Source organism: Peromyscus eremicus, chromosome 4 (genome assembly GCF_949786415.1).
Source record: "Peromyscus eremicus chromosome 4, PerEre_H2_v1, whole genome shotgun sequence".
Classification (NCBI taxonomy): domain Eukaryota; kingdom Metazoa; phylum Chordata; class Mammalia; order Rodentia; family Cricetidae; genus Peromyscus; species Peromyscus eremicus.
The window spans coordinates 92,988,764-93,009,494 of NC_081419.1; the positions used below are offsets into that span (position 1 = coordinate 92,988,764).

Sequence of the window (20,731 nt, forward strand, 5' to 3'; positions counted from 1 at the left end):
AATACTTGATCAAGCATCTTTGAACAACTTTAATTTTTTATTTTATTTTTAGAGACAGAATCCAGAAAAAATGTGCTGACTCTACAGTAAGTAAGGGGCATGCACTGATTATGTTTAAATGGTTATTTATTCCTATTAAATGAAAGTTTAAATATTTTTATTTTAGCATCCTTTCCGTTAGGAAGCACTTAGCATTAATTCAAAATACAAACTGTAGAATTTAGTATATGTATTACTATATCTGAAAAATAAGTATATAGTTTTAGTAGTGATAACAAACTCCATTTTCACATATAAATTCTTAAATTCATCACCTAGTATAACTTTCATGTGTGGGAATTTAGTTCACCAATCTACTTGTAAATGTTTTAAATGATGACTACGTAAGATTATTCACCAAAGCTTTGAAGATATGAAGGATCATGAAAATGGCATAAAGATCCTTTATGATGGCATAAAGGCTGATTAAATAAATTGTAATTTTCCATGTAATTGCTCAGCTAGAACAACATGTACATATGTGTTTATATTTTTGCTTGTGTGTGCATATATTCAATACATGTTTATGCACCATGTGTATGCAGTGCCCACAGAGGCCAGAGAGGGCATCAGATCCCCTGGGACTGGAGTTATAGACAGCTGCCATGTGGGTACTGGGAATCGAACCCAGGTCCTCTGGAAGGTCCTGTTGACTACTAAGCTGTGTCTCTACCCCACCTATTAAGATTCTAAAATTAAAGTTGTTTGAAGTGCATCAAATTAATAATAGCCATGGTTTTGAAGTAGTGAAGAATAAAACATGAAAAGTAAACAATTATTTTCTTCTTTGGATGAGTCCATTTCCCACAGTCAGTTATTTTGAGTGTTCTTGCAGAAGTGATCTTTACGTGCTGATCTTTAGCTTTTCTGAAAAACAACATAAATTAGATTATCTAATAGTATATAGTCAGCTTTTTACTGTAGATACTTGGGTTCTTTTTTCTTTACTTTTTTTTTTTTTTTTTTTTGATTTTTCGAGACAGGGTTTCTCTGTGTAGCTTTGCGTCTTTCCTGGAACTCACTTGGTAGCCCAGGCTGACCTCGAACTCACAGAGATCCGCCTGGCTCTGCCTCCCGAGTGCTGGGATTAAAGGCGTGCGTCACCACTGCCCGGCTTTTTCTTTACTTTTTTTAGTGTTCAGGTTTTAGAAAATGAATTGATTTACAGGTCTTAAAAAAAAAAAAAAAATGCCTGTAGGGGCTGGAGAGATCTCAGCAGTTAAGAGCACTGGCTGCTTTTCCAGAGGACCTGAGTTCAGTTCCCAGCAACCACATGGGTGCTCACAACCATCTATAATTGGATCTGATGCCCTCTTCTGACATGCAGGTATATATGCAGAACACTCATACCTAAAATATAAATAAATAAAGAGAAAGGAGAAAGAAAGAAAGAAAGAAAGAAAGAAAGAAAGAAAGAAAGAAAGAAAAAAGAAAAGAAAGCACACCTTTATTCCCCAGCACCCAAGAGGCAGAGCAGGTAGATCTCTGTGAGTTTAAGGCCAGCCTGGTCTACATAGTAAGTTCCAGGACTGCCATGGCTATTAGACCCTGTCTCAAAAAAAGAAAAAAAAAAAATCACCATATATTAAAGCATGTTTTTATGGTGTTCTTAGTTTAACACACTATTAAGACCATTCAAGTAAGGGTATCTAATTTTCTACTAGTTACCCTATGAAAACCTTTTATCTTCCTTAGTCTTTTTGTTTTGTTTTGAGACAGGATCTCATTGTGTATAGCTCTGTCCTGGAACTCACTATGTAGAGTTCAAGTGGTGTGATTAAAGGCATATGCCTGGCTATTTTCCTTACTCCTTCAGCTGTGTGATTCTTCATAATCACATTTTATTTTTTATTTTTTTTTAGGAATAAGAATTCAGATGATAATTATTGTGCAATTACTAGTGAGTATGACCAAAATGCTTCTCTTAATCATAATCTTTTGCTTTATCTAGATTCTTTGATATAGATAAAACATTCATACACAATAAATAAATAAATCTTAAGAAAATTAATGAAAAACAGATGTAGTATACATTTGTAATCCTAGCACCCTGGAGGTGGAGGCAGGAGGATCAGAACTTCAAGATCATCCTTGGTTATATAGCAAGTTTAAGTCCAGCTTGGGATACATGAGACAAAATATAAAAATAATGCCAGGTGTGGTGGCACACACCTTTAATTCTAGTGTTTGAGAGCTAGAGGTAGGTGGATCTCTGAGTTTGAGGCCAGTCTGATCTACAGAGTGAGTTCTAGGCCAACCAAGGTTACATAGACACTGTCTCAAAAAACCAAAAAGATAGATAAAATTACTAACACAGATATAAAATATTTTATTTCCAAAATGAATATAATAATCATGGTTCTCTGTCATTAAAAAAAGGTTTTTAGGAACCACAGTATAACTCAGTAATGGAAAGCTTGCTTGCCATGTGTGAGGTCCTCGGTTTGATTGCCAGCATTGGAAAAGGAGGATGGGGGAGGAAAATATGAGTTCAAAGTCTTAAAAATGTTTAATTCATAAGTCTTTATGAAGAGCTTAGTAATTGGTTGTCTTAGTAACGTTTCTATTGCTGTGTTAAGCACCATGACCAAAAACAATTTTGTCAAGGAAAGGGTTTATTTTTGTTTACAGTTGTAGTCCATTATGATAGGAAGTCAGGGCAGGAACTCAAGACAGGAACAACATGGAGGCAGGAACTGAAGCAGAGACCATGGAGGAATGTTGCTTACTGGTTTGCTCAACATGGCTTTCTCAGCCTGCTTTCTTATATAAAGCAGGAGCACCTGGTCAGGAATGCTACCTCCCACAGTGTATGGACCTTACCACAGGAATCATTAAGGAACTGCTTAATAGACTTAGATTTTCTCAACTGAGATTCCTCTTCCCAGGTAACTCTAGCTTGTATCAAGTTGACAAACAAGCAACCAGGCCACTAGTAAATACATCTAACTGAGGAAGGTCCTAAAAAAGAAAATCAGACTCCTGGCACTATGTTTTTCTTACTGTAATTCTTTTCTGTTTGCTCCATAGGTATGAACACATTGCTTTGTGCTCCTATTCAGACCCAGATACAACAAAAAGAGGTATGAGATCATGCAAGTATCTTCATAATTTAATCTCTCACAGTTAAATAACAAAATCTTATGGCAATGTATAATTTTGAGATAATTTACCAAAGTGAATTATCATAGCCTATAAAAACTTCCTATATTTCCAATTAGTTGATGACAGTTAGATCCATTTTGAATAATAACAAGATCTCTCAAACTTTAATGAGTACATGAAATATCTCAGAAGTTTATTAAAATATAGATTTTTTTGGATTGAAGATGTAGCTCAGTGGTAGCTTGTCTAGCATGTGCAAGGGTCTGTAATATTCAGCATCATACACACAGAAAATATGTGTATGCATTGTGTGTAAGTAGATACATGAATTTGTGTCTGGTTGAAAAGAGTAAACTCTTCAGAGATTATATTTCTCATTTTTTAAAATATTTATTTTGTTACAATGTGTGTGAATGTTTTGCTTCATGTACGTATGCACCATGTGCATGCTTGGTGCCCAGAGAAGCCAGAATCCACCAGATTCCCTGGAACTTGAGTTCGAGACAGTTGATAGCTGCCATTGCAGATGCTGGAAACTGAACCTTGGTCTTCTGAAAGAGTAGAAAACGCTCCTAATTGCTGAGTCATTTTTCCAGCCCCAAGAATCTATATTTCTGTCTCTTAAGTGATACTGGCAGCAGGTGCCCAGACTGTACTTTGAATAACAAGGAATTGGAGACTGTATATTCAAAAACAAAACATCCAAAGTACAGAGTATAATATGAATTATGTACCTATGCCTTTCTAAGCCTTTTTATTTAGAGTTGGAGTGACCTACTCAATAAAGAATTTTCATTATGGTTGCATTTCATATATTCAGTGCTTTTTCTTTTCTTAGTCAGCGTGGAAGGCATGTGATTAACTTCGAATTTTAATTTTCCCTAAACTACCAAAAAGTAATTTACTGAGAGACTTTAACACCCCCCACCCCCTCACCTCTCCCCAAAAAATTTGTTTGAAACAGGGTCTTCAACCCAATCTGGCCTCAAACTTAACTATGAAACCAGGAATAACGTTGCACATTTTTGTTATTGATGTTTGAGACAGAGTCTCACTGTGTTGTGTAGCTTTGCTGTCCTGGAGATCACTATGTAGACTGGAGTGGTGTTGAACTCATAGATTCCCTACCTCAGCCTCCCAGAGTGCAGAGATCAAAGGTGTGCACCACTCTGCCCACCTGCCTTGAACTTCCAATCCTCCTGCTTGTAACTCCTGAGTACTGGGATTATAGGTGTGGATTAACATATCTGGTCTATGCTGTGTTAGGGATTGATCACAGGGCTTTATTCATGGTAAGCAAGCACTCCACCAACTGAACTACATCCCTAGCCCTAGGGAAAAAAACGTAGTAACAAATTACATATAATATAATAACCATTGATTTAAATAAACCAATATAGCTTGAAACTATTACTAATTGTGTTTATATAGTATATGTTATAAAATACCTTTTTCAAAACTTACATTTTTGGAGCTGGAGAAATAGCTCAGTTGATAAGATCACTGGCTGCTCTTCCAAACAACTGGGTTTGATTCCCAGCACCCATATGGCAACTCACAACCATGTGTAACTCCAGTTCCAGGGAATCTGACACCGTCTTCTGGCCTCCATGGGCACCAGACATGCAAGTGGCACATAGGCAAACATGAAGGCAGAACACCCATACACATAAAATAATAAAAATAAAATAATAAATTACAAAAAAGCCTTATATTTGGTCTCATTTTTTCTTTTTCTTTTTCATTATAGTTTTCAGTTATAGACTACAACCATGAAAGGAAACATGCAAATGACCAGACAGTCATTTTTTCAGATGAAAACCAAATGGACCTGACAGCAAGTCACACTGTGATGATTACCGAAGGCCCTTCAGATTGTACTAAAAGTGAAAATTCCACGAAGATAGATACTGCATCCTTTCTGGAGAATTTAAAGCGTCATGCTGAGAATTCAAGAATTAAAAAGGAATTAGAATGCCCCACAATTTCCATAAGTCAAAATACTTTCTCAGAAAAGATAAATTCTGACAACTTCATAAAAAGATTGAAAACAGGAAAATACAGTACTCTTGATAAGGAAAATTCTGAGATACCTATTCACTCCAAAGAATCAAACAGTGCCTCTTCTACACATCAGATGCATGTACCTCTTAATGTAGATGAAAATAGAAGTAATAGGACACAAATCTTTAGAGAACAAGATGATGGGATGAATTTGACCCAGTGTCATACAGCCTATATTCAGACTTGGATTCCTCCATCCAGGGAGAACAACTTAGGAGGATCTAAGGATGAAACTAAAATTTATAGCAATGAGTGTATGGAGTTGACAGCTAACTATACAATGCAGGTTTTGCCATCAGAAAATAATTTATCTGAAAGAGAAACTGAAACTCAGAATGTCATGATGAATGTCACAACAGCTGATGAAACTAAAGCTCCAGGGAAGAAAATAGTCCTTAAGGATAAGCTAAATGCTGCTTTTCAAGACTCCTTTCCAAACCTTGAAAATAAAGTTCATGTTACCAAAAGCCAGAGTATGGAGTCAGAAACTCATACAGCCATACAGACTTCTAATCAAGGTGCCAGCCCATTGGCTAGAACTTCAGAGTCTATCTGTTCTAGTCCAGCTATTCAAGGTTATAAGACAATTTTTTATTCTAGTAGCAATGATGCAATGGAACTGACTAAGTGTCTATCAAGTATGAGAGAGGAAAAAAATTTGCTGAAGCCTGATGGTAATTATTCTAAAGTGTGTAGCAATCTAGATGCTGGCCCACTCATAGAGAAAACTATTTATTCAGAAGAGGATAACATGGACATTACCAAGAGCCACACAGTTGTAATAGATAATGAGATATTCAAACAAGATCAAGAAAACATTAAAAAAGAAATTATACCAGTATTTAAAAAAGAAATGATGCTCCAAAATCATACAACTGTGTCAGAAGAAGAGAAAATGAATGTAAATTATACTACAGTTCCTCAAGTATCTAAGGAAAGATTACAACAAAGCCTGGCAAATCCTTTATCTGTGTCATTGCCTGACAGGGTTGAACTCTTAGCAGGTGAAGATATGGAATTGACTGAAAGTCATACGAATAAGTTAAGAAGTCAAGTTATTCCTACAACTTTTGACTTAGTCTCAAAGAATGAGACTAAATCTTACTCTCAGAGCAAAAGCCCTTCAGATGAATGGAAAAAAATGACCAAAAGTCTTACCCAGCCATTCCAACAAACAAGCATTATATCCAAAAATATCCTAACTGACATCCAAAGAAAAGAAAAACATCCAATTTTGAAGATTTCATCTTGTCTTAATAAAATGTCTCCTCTGTCAGTTGACTATAATCAGGATATAACAACAAACCATAATATATCCTCCTCTGGTCCAGTTCAGGATATACAAGTAGCACTAGAACATGCATTACAGGACCAAAATTCTAAACTTATTGAGCCACAGAGGAAAAACTTAGGTGATCCCACACCTGACTGTTTTCATGATAAGATGATAATTTCTTCAGAGGAGGAACAAACTATGGATCTAACCAAGAGCCACACTATTGTAATTGGATTTGGTCCTTCCGAAGTACAAGAACAAAGGAAGACTAATGTAGAGCACAGAAACAGCCAGCTCACTACAGTAAACAGACAAATAGATGTGAGCATTCCTATAGAAAAAACTAGAGTAGTAACAACTAATGTTATGGACATGTTAAAGGACAGAAGTATACAGAAACCTGAATTTTTGAAAGAAAAGCAAAATGTTGAAATTTGTGGAAGAAAAAGTGCTGGTGGACTAAAAATTGATAAAACTATTTTATTTTCAGAGGGTAATGAGAATGATATGGATATTACCAGGAGTTATACGGTCAAAATAAACCATAGATCTTTATTAGAGAAACATGAGTCTCATTTAGTACCTATGGCAGGAACTTCTAAAACCATTTTGTATGCATGTGGACAGGATGAAATGGAAATCACTAGAAGTCACACAACTGCTTTAGAATGTAAAATTATTTCACCAGCTGAAGTAACTCCTAGCCACCTGGATAAGACTGTGATGTCTTTAGAAGGTCACGAGGAACTAGAGATGACAAAGTCCCATACTGTTTTCATTGACTATCAAGCAGAGGCGAAAGGTGTGCTTCCAGACAGAATTGACTTTGAATTATCCAAGAAAGAATGCCTACAAAAGCCAAAAGGGATGTCTACTCTTGCTGAAGAGGTTGTTTCCATTTCAAAAAATAGTGAAAACAACCATCCAGCAGCGAAAGGTAGCCAGCTAACAGTACTGGAGGAAGGGTCTAATAGTGGGCCTAGAGAAGACACTGATGATGACCCTGAGACATCTAAATTGGCCGCTTGGAAAAATGCCAAAGATGTACAAAAACCTGGATTTCAAAATGAGCTTCTGTCAGGCAAAACTCAGAGAAGAAAAAGCCTTTGGCTCACAAATAAGACCATTACGTTTCCAGAGAATGATGAAAATAATAGAGATACCACTCAGAGTTCTATGATGGAAATAAATAATGAAATTAGCCTGGAAGAGGGACAGGACTTGAGTTTTGTGCCATTGGCAGAAACTTCTAAACCATTTTTGTCTACACACAGGCCAGAGGACATAGAGATCTCTAGAAGTCAAATCACTGCTTCAGAACATAAAACTGACCCAGCAGATGAAATAACTGCTATACCTATGGATAAAACTGTAATGTTTGTAGATAATCTTGGTGATCTGGATGTCACCAAGTCCCATACTGTTTTCATTGATTGTCAAGCCAAAGAGAAAGTACTTCATGAGTATACTAAATTGGGAATGGCAAGAACAAAAAATTTGAATGGTCCTGAAGGTGATACCTGTATTCAAGAAGCATCAGACTCTATAGTTTCATCTAATGTTTCATGTTTTAGTAGTGTCAAACCAAGTCTGAGTAATTTGAATAGAAAAACTGAGGACGTTTTAGGCTTTCAGACTGTTCATGTATTACCTCCTGCAGAACAATTACTTAAAGTAGAAATTCAGGCACATAATAACATGAGTACAGTGCAAGCTCCAGGAATGTATAGTCTAGGTTCCAGTGGTGGTGGAGATGATGAAAGTAAAAATCTTCATAATGGAGCTGAAACTACCTCTGTACCACTAAAGGCAGTTGTCAAAGACAAAACAAGAAGATGTTCATTGGGCATCTTTTTGCCCAAATTACCAAACAAGAGAAATTGTAGTATCACTGGTGTTGATGACCTGGAGCAGATTCCAGCGGATGCAACTGACTTAAATCACTTAGAAACTCAGCCAGTCTCTAGTAAAGATTCAGGCATTGGATCTGTTGCAGCCAGACTGAACTTGAGTCCATCTCAGTATATAAATGAGGAAAACCTCCCTATATATCCCGGTGAGATTCTTTCCTCAGACTCTATTAGCCTAGACATTGAAGAAAAGGCTCTGACTGACACATGCTATAAAGAGATTTTACCATCTGAAAACAAAATAGAAACCTGCAGTGCCCAAAAAAGAACCTGGGTACAAGAAGATGATAATGTTACAAATGAGAAAAAAATCAGAACACATGATAGTACACAAGATCAGGAGGTAAGTTGTCTAGAACCCAAAAAAATGTTCTTGAATTTTGTATTTTTGCTTTCGAGATAGATGCTCTAGAATTCTGCTGCTGTAACTTTCTGTGTGTTAGGAATACAGGTATATACTACCATACTCAGCTGTATTTGTATTTTAAAACTTACAAATGTTTTTGAATTTTAAGTTTCTAAGCAAGTAGAAACTACTTCTACCCTCTATAGGTTAGAGAAATATTCCTGTATAGAATTTTCAGGGGTCAATTGGTAAGAGACTTTAAGATAATGATATGGTGGCCTATCTCTGTAATCCCATCACTCTGAAGAATGAGGCAAGAGGATTGCTGTGACTTAGAAGCCAGTCTGGGCTATAAAACAAGACCCTATCTCAAAAAAAAAAATAATAATTTATAGTGGCAAATACCCACAAAAATGGAATAAAAAATTGCATAAATAAACCTGGCAGTGGTGGTGCACACCTTTAATCTCAGTATTCAGGAGGCAGAGGCAGGCAAACCTCTGTGAATTCAAGGCCAGCCTGGTCTACAGCCAGGACACAGATATATACTGTCTCAAAAAGAAAAAAAAAAAAGTGCAAAGACAGCTTTGTGGAGTTGGTTCTCTCCTACCTTGATGCAGGTTCTAGGGATCAAATTCAAGTCATCAGACCTGCATGGTAAGTTCTTTACTTAGTTATCTAACACATTTTTTTTCCTCTTATGGTTTGTCGAGACAGGGTTTCTCTGTAACAGCACTGGCTGTCCTGGAACTAACTCACTCTGTAGACCACGTCTTACTTTCACAGAGATCCATCTGCTTCTGCCTCCTGAGTCCTGGGATTAAAAGCGTGCGCCACCACGCCAGGCTTATTTTTTAAGATAATGTCTAACTATGTAGTCCACGCTGGTTTCATCCTCTAAGTGCTGGGATTATAGGCATATGCAACTACCATTGCTACCTTGAAACGAATCTTCCGTGTTATAAATATCTGAGGAATCAAGAGCCTTTCTACCATTCAAACTTATCGCTGCCTGGCGGGGCCAGCCTCTAGCAGCGCAGGGCTCAAAGGGAATCCACAGAATCAGTGTGTGCTGTGACTTTTTCATCTGAGGGGGTTAAGGGAAAAAACACTCACACACTCTCTTGATGGTTTCCTTCAGACCTTATCTTCTTTTGTATTCTGATTCTGTATTCTGTATTCTCTTTTCTTATCTCTATCCAGAAATGTCCCTTCTGTCTCTCTTGATGTTTTCCTTCTAACTCTATCTTTATTCTCTCATTCTTGATGTTTTCCTTCTAACTCATTTCAACTCTATCTTTATTCTTTCCCTTACAACTTATATACCACAGAAAAATCTTCCAGGCAATATAAAAATTATAATGTGGTTACATTCTGTTTTTTAAGTGAATGATTATAATGAATACAAGTAAAAACCAGCATGTTTTCCATATCCCTTATGTGCTATTTTACGTATTACAGGTGATAAACAAATTATCCCAAGAACCCACGTACATTCATACCCAAGCAACTTGTTATAGATTAACAGCGTAGGCAAGCAAGATATTCTTTTACTGGCAGACTGCGTTTTGTGGTTACAAAGAAAGGACTAATCACTTTATTACTTATCTTGACAGGTAATCTTATAAGAAATCTTAAAGGAATCACCAATCTAAACTTCTTTATTTGAAAAAGAATCAGTTAGCTCTCCTTTAAATATTTAGGCTACATACCCACTCATCAGTATTTTTTTTTATATCAGGAGATTGAGGGCAGAAATGGGTATAAGGAATTAATCATCACCTTTGGTCATCAGCCAATCCTAGCAAAAAAGGCATGCCAGCTAATGATAATTGGGCTGCTTTGTTCTTGCTCCCTGACCTTAAAGAGTTTCTCACCCAACTATGTGCCTTTCTAAAACTTTCGATTGTCTTCTTGGGTTTTTTACCTCAAAGCTATTTGAAAAAACTTAGTCTAACTTTAGGTTATTTTTAAAGCTTTGTTTCAGCTATGATGCACTCCAAAACCTGTGAACATATCTTCCAACATTAAGATTAAAAGAATTTAAATTAGCTGAGCTACTGGGACTCAATTATTTTTCTTAATCACTAACCTAAGCCACAGTCTATAGGGCTCCTCAATAGAAACTCATGTGTTGTAGCTGCGTGACATTTCCTTGTTTTATTTTTTATCATCAAAACTCTATTTAAATTAACATTATTATTACCAGTTAGACAGTACAGCTTAGGAAGAAATCATCTTCATAATAATCCACAGGTAAAAATGCCCAGTAGAATGGGATATTTCCGTGAGATAAACATACCACATTACAGGCAACAGGGATCTCCCCACACCTATTCTCACCATGCCAGATACCCAAGAAAGATGGCAGTGGCAAACATGTGAAGACACAGCAGGAGCAAAAGACACTCTGGAGTCTGTGGTCTCGGGGCCTTGCTTATCTGAGATTCTCCCACCAGGGATTTGTTTCCTGGTGGGCTGACACCTGGACTTCAGTTGCCATCTGCTGCTCCTCTGACATGGCCACAGGCACAAACTGCAAAAGTAAAAGCTTGACAAGGTTTTCTTGGTGTATCAAGACACGTCAAAGAGCGTATTTCTTTAGTGGCTGGAAGAATGCCTAGGTCAAGCTTAATACTTCAAAGTAAACTAAGGTATTTTTATTTATTGAAAGAACATTTTTAGAAAACCCTCATTTGGCTAACTTGGAAAGAACAAAACTTGTCATTCAAATCCAGTTTTATAGGTGGTAAAATAAATATTAGAAATACCCTGAGATTTGTAAACTGTTATTAAGAACCACATAAGGCGGAGGTTGGGGTGGGCGGGGTGCTGTTATTAAGAACCACATAAGGCGGAGGTTGGGGTGGGCGGGGTGGAGAGATGGCTCAGGGGTTAAGACGGGCTGCTCTTCCAGAGTATCGGAGTTCAATTCCCAGCACCACATCGCAGTTCACAACTGTCTTTAACTCCTATTCCAAGGGATCTGACACCCTCACACAGACATATGTGCAGGCAAAGCACCAATGCACATAAAAATAAATACATCTTAAAAAAAAAAAGAAGAACCACGTAAGAGGGGTAGAGAGTTGGCTCAATGGTTAGGAGCACTTACTCTTGTAAAGTACTCAAGTTCAATTCTCAGCACCCACATCAGGTACCTCATAACTGCTCGTTACACCATGGGATCCAACACCCTCTTCTGGACTCCTCAGGTACCTACATTTGTATGTGTAAATGCCCACACAGACATAAACACATATGCATAGTTTAAAATGAACATAAATCTGTAGGAAAAGAACCACATAAGTAGCTAGGTATGATAGCACATTCCTAATATTCCAGTGCTCAGGAGATTGAAGTGGAAGGATCATGAGTTTGAAGCCAGCATGGGCTGAGTTCAAGTAAAACTTGGAAGATATATGGTCTAAACAAAACAAAAAACCAATATAAGTAAACATAGAAGATAATTTCAGTGGCTCTGAGTTGAGGTGATGAGAAATAGCCAAAGGTATGAGAAATTAATAATAGTAATATAACACTTAAATCTGACTAGATTTTATGAAAATTAATATTTTGTTTAAATATTGAACACTATACACTACTAGTTGTTTTTTGTTTCTTTTTTTTTTTTTTTTTTTTTTTTTTTCCCCCCCCGAGACAGAGTTTCTCTGTGTTTCCTTTACTGTCCTGGAACTCCCTCTGTAGACCAGGCTGTCCTGGAACTCACAGAGATCCACCTGCCTCTGCCTCCAGTGCTGCCCAACAGTTGCTTCTTTTTTTAAAGATCTATTTATTTTATTTTATGTGTATGAGTATTTTGCCTGTATGCATATATATGTGTGTGTGTGTGTGTGTGTGTGTGTGTGTGTGTGTGTGTGTGTGTATGTATGTATGTATGTATGTCACTTGTGTGTCTGATGGCTGCAGAAGCCTGAAGAGGGCATCAGATCCTCCTGGAACTGGAGTTACAGATGATTGTGAGCCTTCATATAGGTGCTGGGAACTGAACCCAGTCCTCCAAGAGCAGTGAGTGCTCTTAACCCGAGCCATCTCTCCAGCCTCTAAACACTTCGAAGAAATCTCATGTAACCCAGACTGGCCTGGAACTCAACTTAACTGAAGAATACCTTGGACTTTTGATCTTCTGATCCGACCTCTGCGATGGTGGGATTATATATGTGTACCACCATACCAAGTTCATGCAGTGCTGGGCCTTAATGCAATCTTAAAAACTGAACTACATTCCTAGCCCTGCCTTAGACACTATTGGAGGTGCTAGGATTACATCTGCAAAAATCTTTAATAGTAAAACTTTTATCCTAGCATTTAGGCAAGTATTTTTTTTTGCCTTCAGAAAACCTGTATTAATGGAGACACTGTTCCATGCCTGTAATCTCAGCTATTGAAGAGACTAGGCTTGTAATTTGAGAATAGTCTAGGCAACATAGCAAGATCCTACTTTAAAAAGAAAAAAGGGAGGGTGTATGAAAATGATATTTGAAGCTAAATCAAATATTTTTAGGGTGTTTTTGTTTATAAGACAGGGTCTCATGTAGTACTGGCTGGCCTGGAATTTGCTATATAGAACAGACTCACTTTGAACTCAGAGACATACCTGTCTGCCTTCTGAGTGCTGGGATTAAAATAACCGTGCTTAAGTTAAATTATAAGAGCAGGGCTACATGATTTATTTGATTTCAACCAAATGAATCTTCATGAAGTAGGGACCAGAAATGCATTCCTTCTGTCTACTCTCAGGGCTAACGTGTACAGTAAATATTCTACTCTACGTTTCTTTTGTGTATTGGGGGATACATTTTTGTATGCATGTATGTATAGGCAAGAAGTTGATGTCAGGTGTCTTCTTCTATCATTCTTCACCTTATTCTGAGACCAAGTCTCACACTGAACCTGGAGCTCACCACAATTCAGCTATGTTGACCAGTGAGCCCAGGGTTCCGCTACTCTCCACCTCCCTTCTTTGCTCCCTCATCCTGGGGTAACAGGTGCATGCCCCTATGCCCAGCTTTTATGTGGGCACTGGAGATCTGAACTCCAGTCCTCATGCTTGCACAGCAGGTACCTTTATCCAGGCTCTGGTTGCCTCTTCTGATGTAGCTTCCCTATTGGTGACTAGCAGCTAAATAATTGGAAAATTTGACAGTTGGTAGCTTATGGTATCTTTCTAAAGTGAGGTATATCTGAGAAACAGTTTGTTTATACTGTATAACACATTAAGTACCATTTAATGCCTAAATTACCTCATATTCTACTTTAGTAAGTTATTATATATGAATTATATAGATAAATTTTGTTAGAAATAGTATTTTTGTTTGTGTTCAACATTAGTCTCTGTAAATACCAAGCTTATAAAGTTATGCTGGTGTTTTTAAGTATGTAAGTAAAATGTAGTATGTATGTACACACTTGTGTGCATGCTTAATGTGGAAGGAGGAACATGTCACAGCATGCATGTGGATATCATGGGACAATTTATGATGTCAGTTATCGTCTTTTGCCTGTACATGGGTTCTGGGAGTGAAACAGGTTACTAGGCTTATATAGCAAGTGACTTTACTGACTAAACCATTTCACTTGCCCCTATGCTGATGTTTCTTTGGTAATTTCAGATTTTTGATCATCATACTGAAGAGAATATCAATAAAAATGTCAACAGTGTATTGATAAAAAGCCTGAGCAGGACCCCATCTAGTTGCAGCAGTGATCAGGATTCAATCAAGGCTGATGGAATCTCTCCAGACCTCAGCAGTAAGACTCCCTCTCTTACCCCCTCCCTGCCCCCAGACAGGATTTACCTGTAAAGCTCTGGCTATCCTGGATCTCACTATGTAGACCAGGCTGGCCTTGAACTCAGATCGGCCTGCCTCTGCCTCCTGAGTGCTGGGATTAAAGATGTTTGCCACCACCACCTGGCTAGCAGTAAGATCTTTATGAAGGCTAAATAATAACAGTTATTTGAATCTTTGATTAATAAGTGTATTTCAGTTTAGCAAATATTTGAATGTTATATAAACCCTTTCAGGGTTATAGGGTTGATAATTAAGATAATATTTCACTTACATTTGATTTTTAAAAAATTTTTAATGAAATGACAAGTGTTATACTACAGAGGGATAGTTCATTTCCTCCAAAAGCTTCTAATTAGTAGGGAAACATTGAATGGAGCATTAAAACTATATTACAGATACTTTGTCTTACTACATGAATAGCTTCCTAGAAACATCCTAATAGATAGAAGCATCAGGATCATGGACAGCACATAAATCTGAAAGATAACTGTCTTAATTAGGATTTCTATTGCTGTGAAGAGACACCATGACTACAGCAACTCTCATAAAGGAGTGGCGTACAGTTTTAGAGGTTTGGTCCATTAGCATCATGGCAGGACATGGTGGTATGCATGCAGACTTGGTACTGGAGAAGGAGCTAAGAGTCCTACCTACGTCTTGGTAGGCAACAGGAAGTGAACTGTCATACTGGGAATGGCTTAAGCATAAATGAGACCTAAAAGCCTGCCTCCACAGTGACACACTTCCTCCAACAAGGCCACACCTCCTAATAGTGCCACTTCCTATGAGCCAAGCATTCAAACACATGAATCTATGGGGGCCATACCTATTCAAACAACCACAATAACTAAAATTAACTTTATATTTTTGTTTTGATTTTATTTTGGTATAGGGTCTCACTTTGTAGCTTTGACTGCCTACAGTTGGCTATGTAGACCAGGCTGGTCTTAAACTCACAGAGATCTACCTGCTTCTGCGTATCCTGTGTTGGGACTGAAGGTGTACTCCACTATTCCAAGCCTTATAGTTTAGCTTCAACTTGTTTATTATATAAATTTTGCTTTGCTTCTAGCACAATGCAATAGCCAAATGGAATCACAGTTTCTCGGTGACAGTATCTCTGAAGAGAGTTTGAGGGAGGTATGTTAAAGCATTTCTCACTTTAATTATTTTTACATTTATTTAAAGTGCGTATGTGTGAGTGTGTGTGTGCCACAGTGCACATGTGAGAGTCTGAGGACAACTTGCAGAAATTTGTCTCTCCATCATGAAATCAGGTTGTCAGGCTTGGTGCTGTGTGCCCCTACCTACCAAGTCATTCCACAGGCCACTGCTTCTCACAGTGGTTTTTGTTTTGTTTCAGAACTTACTATGTAGACCAGGCTGGCCTCAAACTCCCTGAGATCTGTCGGCATCTGCCTCCAAATTGCTGGGATTAAAGGCGTGCGCCACTACACCTAGCTTATTTCTCACTTTTTCTTTTTCTTTTTGTTTTGTTTTTCAAGATAGGGTTTCTCTGCTTACCCTTTGCTGTTTTAGAATTAGCTCTGTAGACTAGGCTGGCCTCTTCACTCAAAGAGATCCACCTGAAAGACACGCGCCACCACCACTCTGCTATTTCTCACTTTTAATATACTTTTTTTTAAAAGAGTTTATTGTTGTTCTTTGAGACAGGAGGTCAGGCATTCAAGGCTAGCCTTAAACTCTCTATGTAACCAGTGCTGGCCTTGAACTCCTGATCTTCCTGCTTCCACCAACCAAGTGCTAGAATTACAGATGAATGCCTCACCTGGCTTAGTTTTTTGTTTTGTTTTTGAGGTAGCTCCCATGTGTCTCAGCTAGCTCAAACTTGATATGTATCTGAAAGTGACCTTAAATTTTTGATGTTCTTGCCTCTACCTCCAGAGTGTTAGGATTACAGATGTGGGCCACATGATCAATTTTATGTCATATTGGGAATCTAGCCCAGAACTTCATGAATGCTAGGCAGATGTTCTACTGTGTTATATCCCCAGCCTTAGAATTTTTTTTAATTAAGTATTTCAAATATAGAAAATGCTAGTTTTCTTTCTTTTATAAAAAAAATTATTTGTATTTTATGTGCTTTGTTGTTTGCCTGCATTTATTTCTGTGTGAGGGTGTCAGATCCCCTGGAGGAGGAGTTACAGATAGTTGTGAGCTGCCATATGGGTGCTGGGAATTGAACCCTGGTCCTCTGGAAGAGCAGGCAGTGCTCTTAACCACTGAGCCATCTCTCCAGCCCGAAGGCTAGTTTTCTTTGTTAAGGATTCAACATAGTATTTATATGAAGTATTCTCTCAGTCTGTTCTCTCTTGCTATAACTGAATACCACAAATTGGGTAGTTTATACAGACCAGCTTGTGGTTCTTAGGCTTTGTAAAGCATAACACTGCCACAAGCACGTATGTGGTGATGTTGTCAGGCTGGAGGAATTCTGCAGGATCTCCAGGTGACGCATGGCAATAGAGCAAGCTTTCCAAGTTGAGTCCATTTTCCTCTTATAAAGCCATTTATGCAGTCCTGGGGGCCCTAACATTATGACCCCATCCAATTACCTACCACCATGTACTATTAACATATGACTTTGGGAATTAATGTGAGTTTTGGAGGGATCATGCAACTAGACTGCAGTAAGTAGAAATATGAACATTAAGAGACAAATTGAGTTTTGAAAATTATTTTAAATAACCTTACAAATGTTAGACTGGGTGTGGTGGACCACATTTTTCATTTTACTAGAGAGACTAAGATCATGAATTCCAGGCCATACCCGGGCTGCATAGCAAAAATTTGAGCTGCAGAGGGATACCTTGTTTAATAATAATAGCAATAGTAATCTTATATAAAAATCAACTTAAGAAAAGTTTACTAATGTTTGGCTATTTCCATAACTCAGTAGATTAAGCTGTTTAGAAATGAATGGTGTAGTTGGAGTCAAAGTGAGTTTACTTTGAGTGTTCATATAAAGTCCTTTTTTTTTTTAAGAAACTCAAGGATGGACAAATCACAATAAAGGAGTTCTTCATACTTCTTCAGGTCCACATCTTAATTCAGAAACCCAGGCAGAGCAATCTTCCAGCCAAAGTAAGTGCAATTTCTTGGCAAAATATTCATCTCAGTTAAAATATATGATGCTTAAAAATTAAGTTTCACCAGAGTATTTGTTAAAAGACAAAACCATGAGCTGGGGATGTAGCTCAGTTGGTAGAGGCCTGCCTACCTACTTGAAGTCCTGGCTGCCAAGTCTAACAACCTGAGTTCGTATACCCTGGTGCTGCTCCCTTTCCTCACATTGATGTACTTATTATAATCCCAGCTGTCGGGAGGCAGAGCCAGGCGGATCTCCGTGAGTTTGAGGCCAGCCTGGGCTACCAAGTGAGTTCCAGGAAAGGCGCAAAGCTACACAGAGAAACCCTGTCTCGAAAAACAAAAAAAAAAAGAAAAAACAAAATAAAACAAAATAATCCAGCTGTAACTGCTCCAAAATACTCCAGTGACACCTTTGGAGGCGAGATCGCAAATTAGTATCCAGCTTGGAAGCACTCCAAGTTTGACATCCATGAGTTTTTTTCTCCTTCAGTGGTATAACTGACAACATCTTTGAGTCTTGGTATCTACAGAGCTAAGCTATGCTCAAGAAGAAAAGATACTTGAAAAATCTTAAAGTAGAGATCAAAAGAAATGGAGTATATGTAGATCATGGGAGATGAGGATTGTAGCTGTGGGCGTCTGTCTCGGGACTTGAATGACTGCAAGTCTCTTTAGAGTAGAAGTAGGAACCATATTCTTGGGGGAGCAGAGGTGTTGCTAGCCTTCATAGATAATGTTTGCAGCTCCTTTATATGTTTATATCTTGTAGGCTCTCAGCTGGCTGCACTGGCAGAGAGAGTGCTTTTATAGCCTTCCCTGACCTATGCATGTTTGTGGAGTGGGTCAAGCTAAAGCACTGTAACTCATAAAATATAATTAAGTTGAAGAACTCCTAGGCCTGAAGTATCCAAGTATTAATTATATATAAGTTGGATACTTAACCAAAATAAATTAAAAAATGACTTGTACACAGTCCCAGATTGAAGATGCAAAAATTAATCTACCCACTGAGTACAATAATAACTATCCACTATGTTTCACAGTGCACGATCCTTTTATCTATTGACACTTTTGATATTTTACTAGATATATAATCGTGTACTTTACTTATTAAAAATTTATTTATTTATTTATTTATTTAGTTAGTTAATTAGTTAGTTTTTCGAGACAGAGTTTCTCTGTGTAGCTTTGTGCCTTTCCTGGATCTCGCTCTGTAGACCAGGCTGGCCTCGAACTCACAAAGATCCGCCTGCCTCTGCCTCCCGAATGCTGAGATTAAAGGCGTGCGCCACCACCACCTGGCAAAAATTTATTTTTATTTTGTATGTATTGATGTTTTGTCTGCATGTATGTCTATAGATCACGTGTGTGCAATGCCCAAGGAGCCCAGAAGAGGACCTCAGATTCCTTTGTTTTGCATTCATACAGTGGGTGAACCTTACTGCTGGCAATTGCACCAACAGGCAATTGCAACTCTGCAGCTACCAGCAGTAGATCGGCCACAGCCAGGCAGGAATTCTGTTCCCTCAGGCACTGGCTTTGTCTAAATCTCTATCCTTCTATATGACTCAGGATTCAAAGGTTGAAGTGAAATCTGCTAACTCAGAGAGGCCAAATAACAAGTAGTTAACCTTCTATCCTTGCTGGGGGAGGGGGGGTGCATCCTGCTCAGCCCCCACTAAAGATCCCTTGATACACTTAGTTCTTCCCTACCACTTCCTGTCAGCTAGTTACTGAATCATCCTCCTGACCCCAGGTTAATTTTATTTAATCAAACAAATGCAGAAACAAATGTAATACATTACACAGTTAAAATAATATTCCACAACATTTCCCCATTTTTGTTTAAATAAAAATGAAAGGTTTTTAACTTTAACATAGTAAAACTATATACAACAAAAACAGTTACCAAGTAAGAATTACATTTACAGTATTCAGTCCATTTGTATTTATCAAATTCAGAGAAAATACTCCATTATTTATCTTATCTTAGTGATTCCAAAGGTTTATACCTAATTTACTTTCTATCATAACTAAGGAAATCTATAACTCTAACTATTTTGTCTTTAACTCTATCAAAGACCCCAGAAGGATGTAATATTAACTAACAACAGAGACATCTGGCTGCCTAAACAGTCACCCAAAGTTCCTCTGCAATGTTGGGGCATCCATCTTTGTCCTACAGTCCTAGAATATGTGGCAGACTTTTCAGTGAAGCAGGAACTTTGAAGGACTGGCCTGCCATTGGCAGTTTGTCACTTGCCTTCCTGTGTGTCCTGCAGAATATCTGGTTGAAGCCAGGCAGTGGTGGCGCACGCCTTTAATCCCAGCACTCGGGAGGCAGAGCCAGGCGGATCTCTGTGAGTTCGAGGCCAGCCTGGACTACCAAGTGAATCCCAGGAAAGGCGCAAAGCTACACAGAGAAACCCTGTCTCGAAAAACCAAAAAAAAAAAAAAAAAAGAATATCTGGTTGACTCTTCTGTGAAGCAGGAATCTCAAAGGACTGTCTTGCCTTGTTTTGGCAATGTTCAATAGTCTTTTTTCTATGTCTCACTTGTCCAGTTTGTACAGCACATCATCAGCATTGAAGGCAAAAGCAGTTTCTTGCCCAAATGGCTAGCCTTGCCATATTGAAAGCAAACTCTGTATGGAGTTTCTTCAATGCCCATCATCCTTTTATGAAGTTAATTGGTGCTACCAGGAGCAGATGTGTCTCATTGTCATGAAAAACCTTAGGTTATTAAACATCTTTTTTTTTTTTTTTTTTTTTTTTTTTTTTTTTGGTTTTTCGAGACAGGGTTTCTCTGTGTAGCTTTGCGCCTTTCCTGGAACTCACTTGGTAGCCCAGGCTGGCCTCGAACTCACAGAGATCCGCCTGGCTCTGCCTCCCGAGTGCTGGGATTAAAGGCGTGCACCACCACCGCCCGGCCGGTTATTAAACATCTTAAATGCCCATATTCTATAGGTTTTTAAAGTGTTTGAAAATAATCTATCTGTCTAAAATATATATATATATATATATATATATATATATTTTACACACACACACACACACACACACACATA

The 20,731-nt window shown here is 38.0% G+C and overlaps 1 protein-coding gene and 1 long non-coding RNA gene across 4 annotated transcripts in view; one reads left to right on the top strand and one right to left on the bottom strand.

Moving 5' to 3' along the window:
• The window catches only part of Knl1 (kinetochore scaffold 1), a 70,479-nt gene that overhangs the window by 19,560 nt on the left and 30,188 nt on the right, over positions 1-20,731 (top strand). For all 3 annotated transcript variants that reach the window (XR_009378864.1, XM_059261153.1, XM_059261151.1), the window contains 7 exons: positions 53-86; positions 1,902-1,939; positions 3,070-3,122; positions 4,895-8,737; positions 14,374-14,512; positions 15,626-15,693; positions 17,560-17,658. Coding sequence is in view for 2 of the 3 variants with exons in the window: in XM_059261153.1 (XP_059117136.1) it covers positions 53-86; positions 1,902-1,939; positions 3,070-3,122; positions 4,895-8,737; positions 14,374-14,512; positions 15,626-15,693; positions 17,560-17,658 (4,274 nt within the window). In the remaining variant the exon portion in view is untranslated. The remainder of the gene's footprint in view (positions 1-52; positions 87-1,901; positions 1,940-3,069; positions 3,123-4,894; positions 8,738-14,373; positions 14,513-15,625; positions 15,694-17,559; positions 17,659-20,731) is intronic.
• The window catches only part of LOC131909496 (uncharacterized), a 41,823-nt gene continuing 21,901 nt past the window's right edge, over positions 810-20,731 (bottom strand). Inside the window, exon 4 of the long non-coding RNA XR_009378865.1 lies at positions 810-906. This is a non-coding gene — a long non-coding RNA (uncharacterized LOC131909496). The remainder of the gene's footprint in view (positions 907-20,731) is intronic.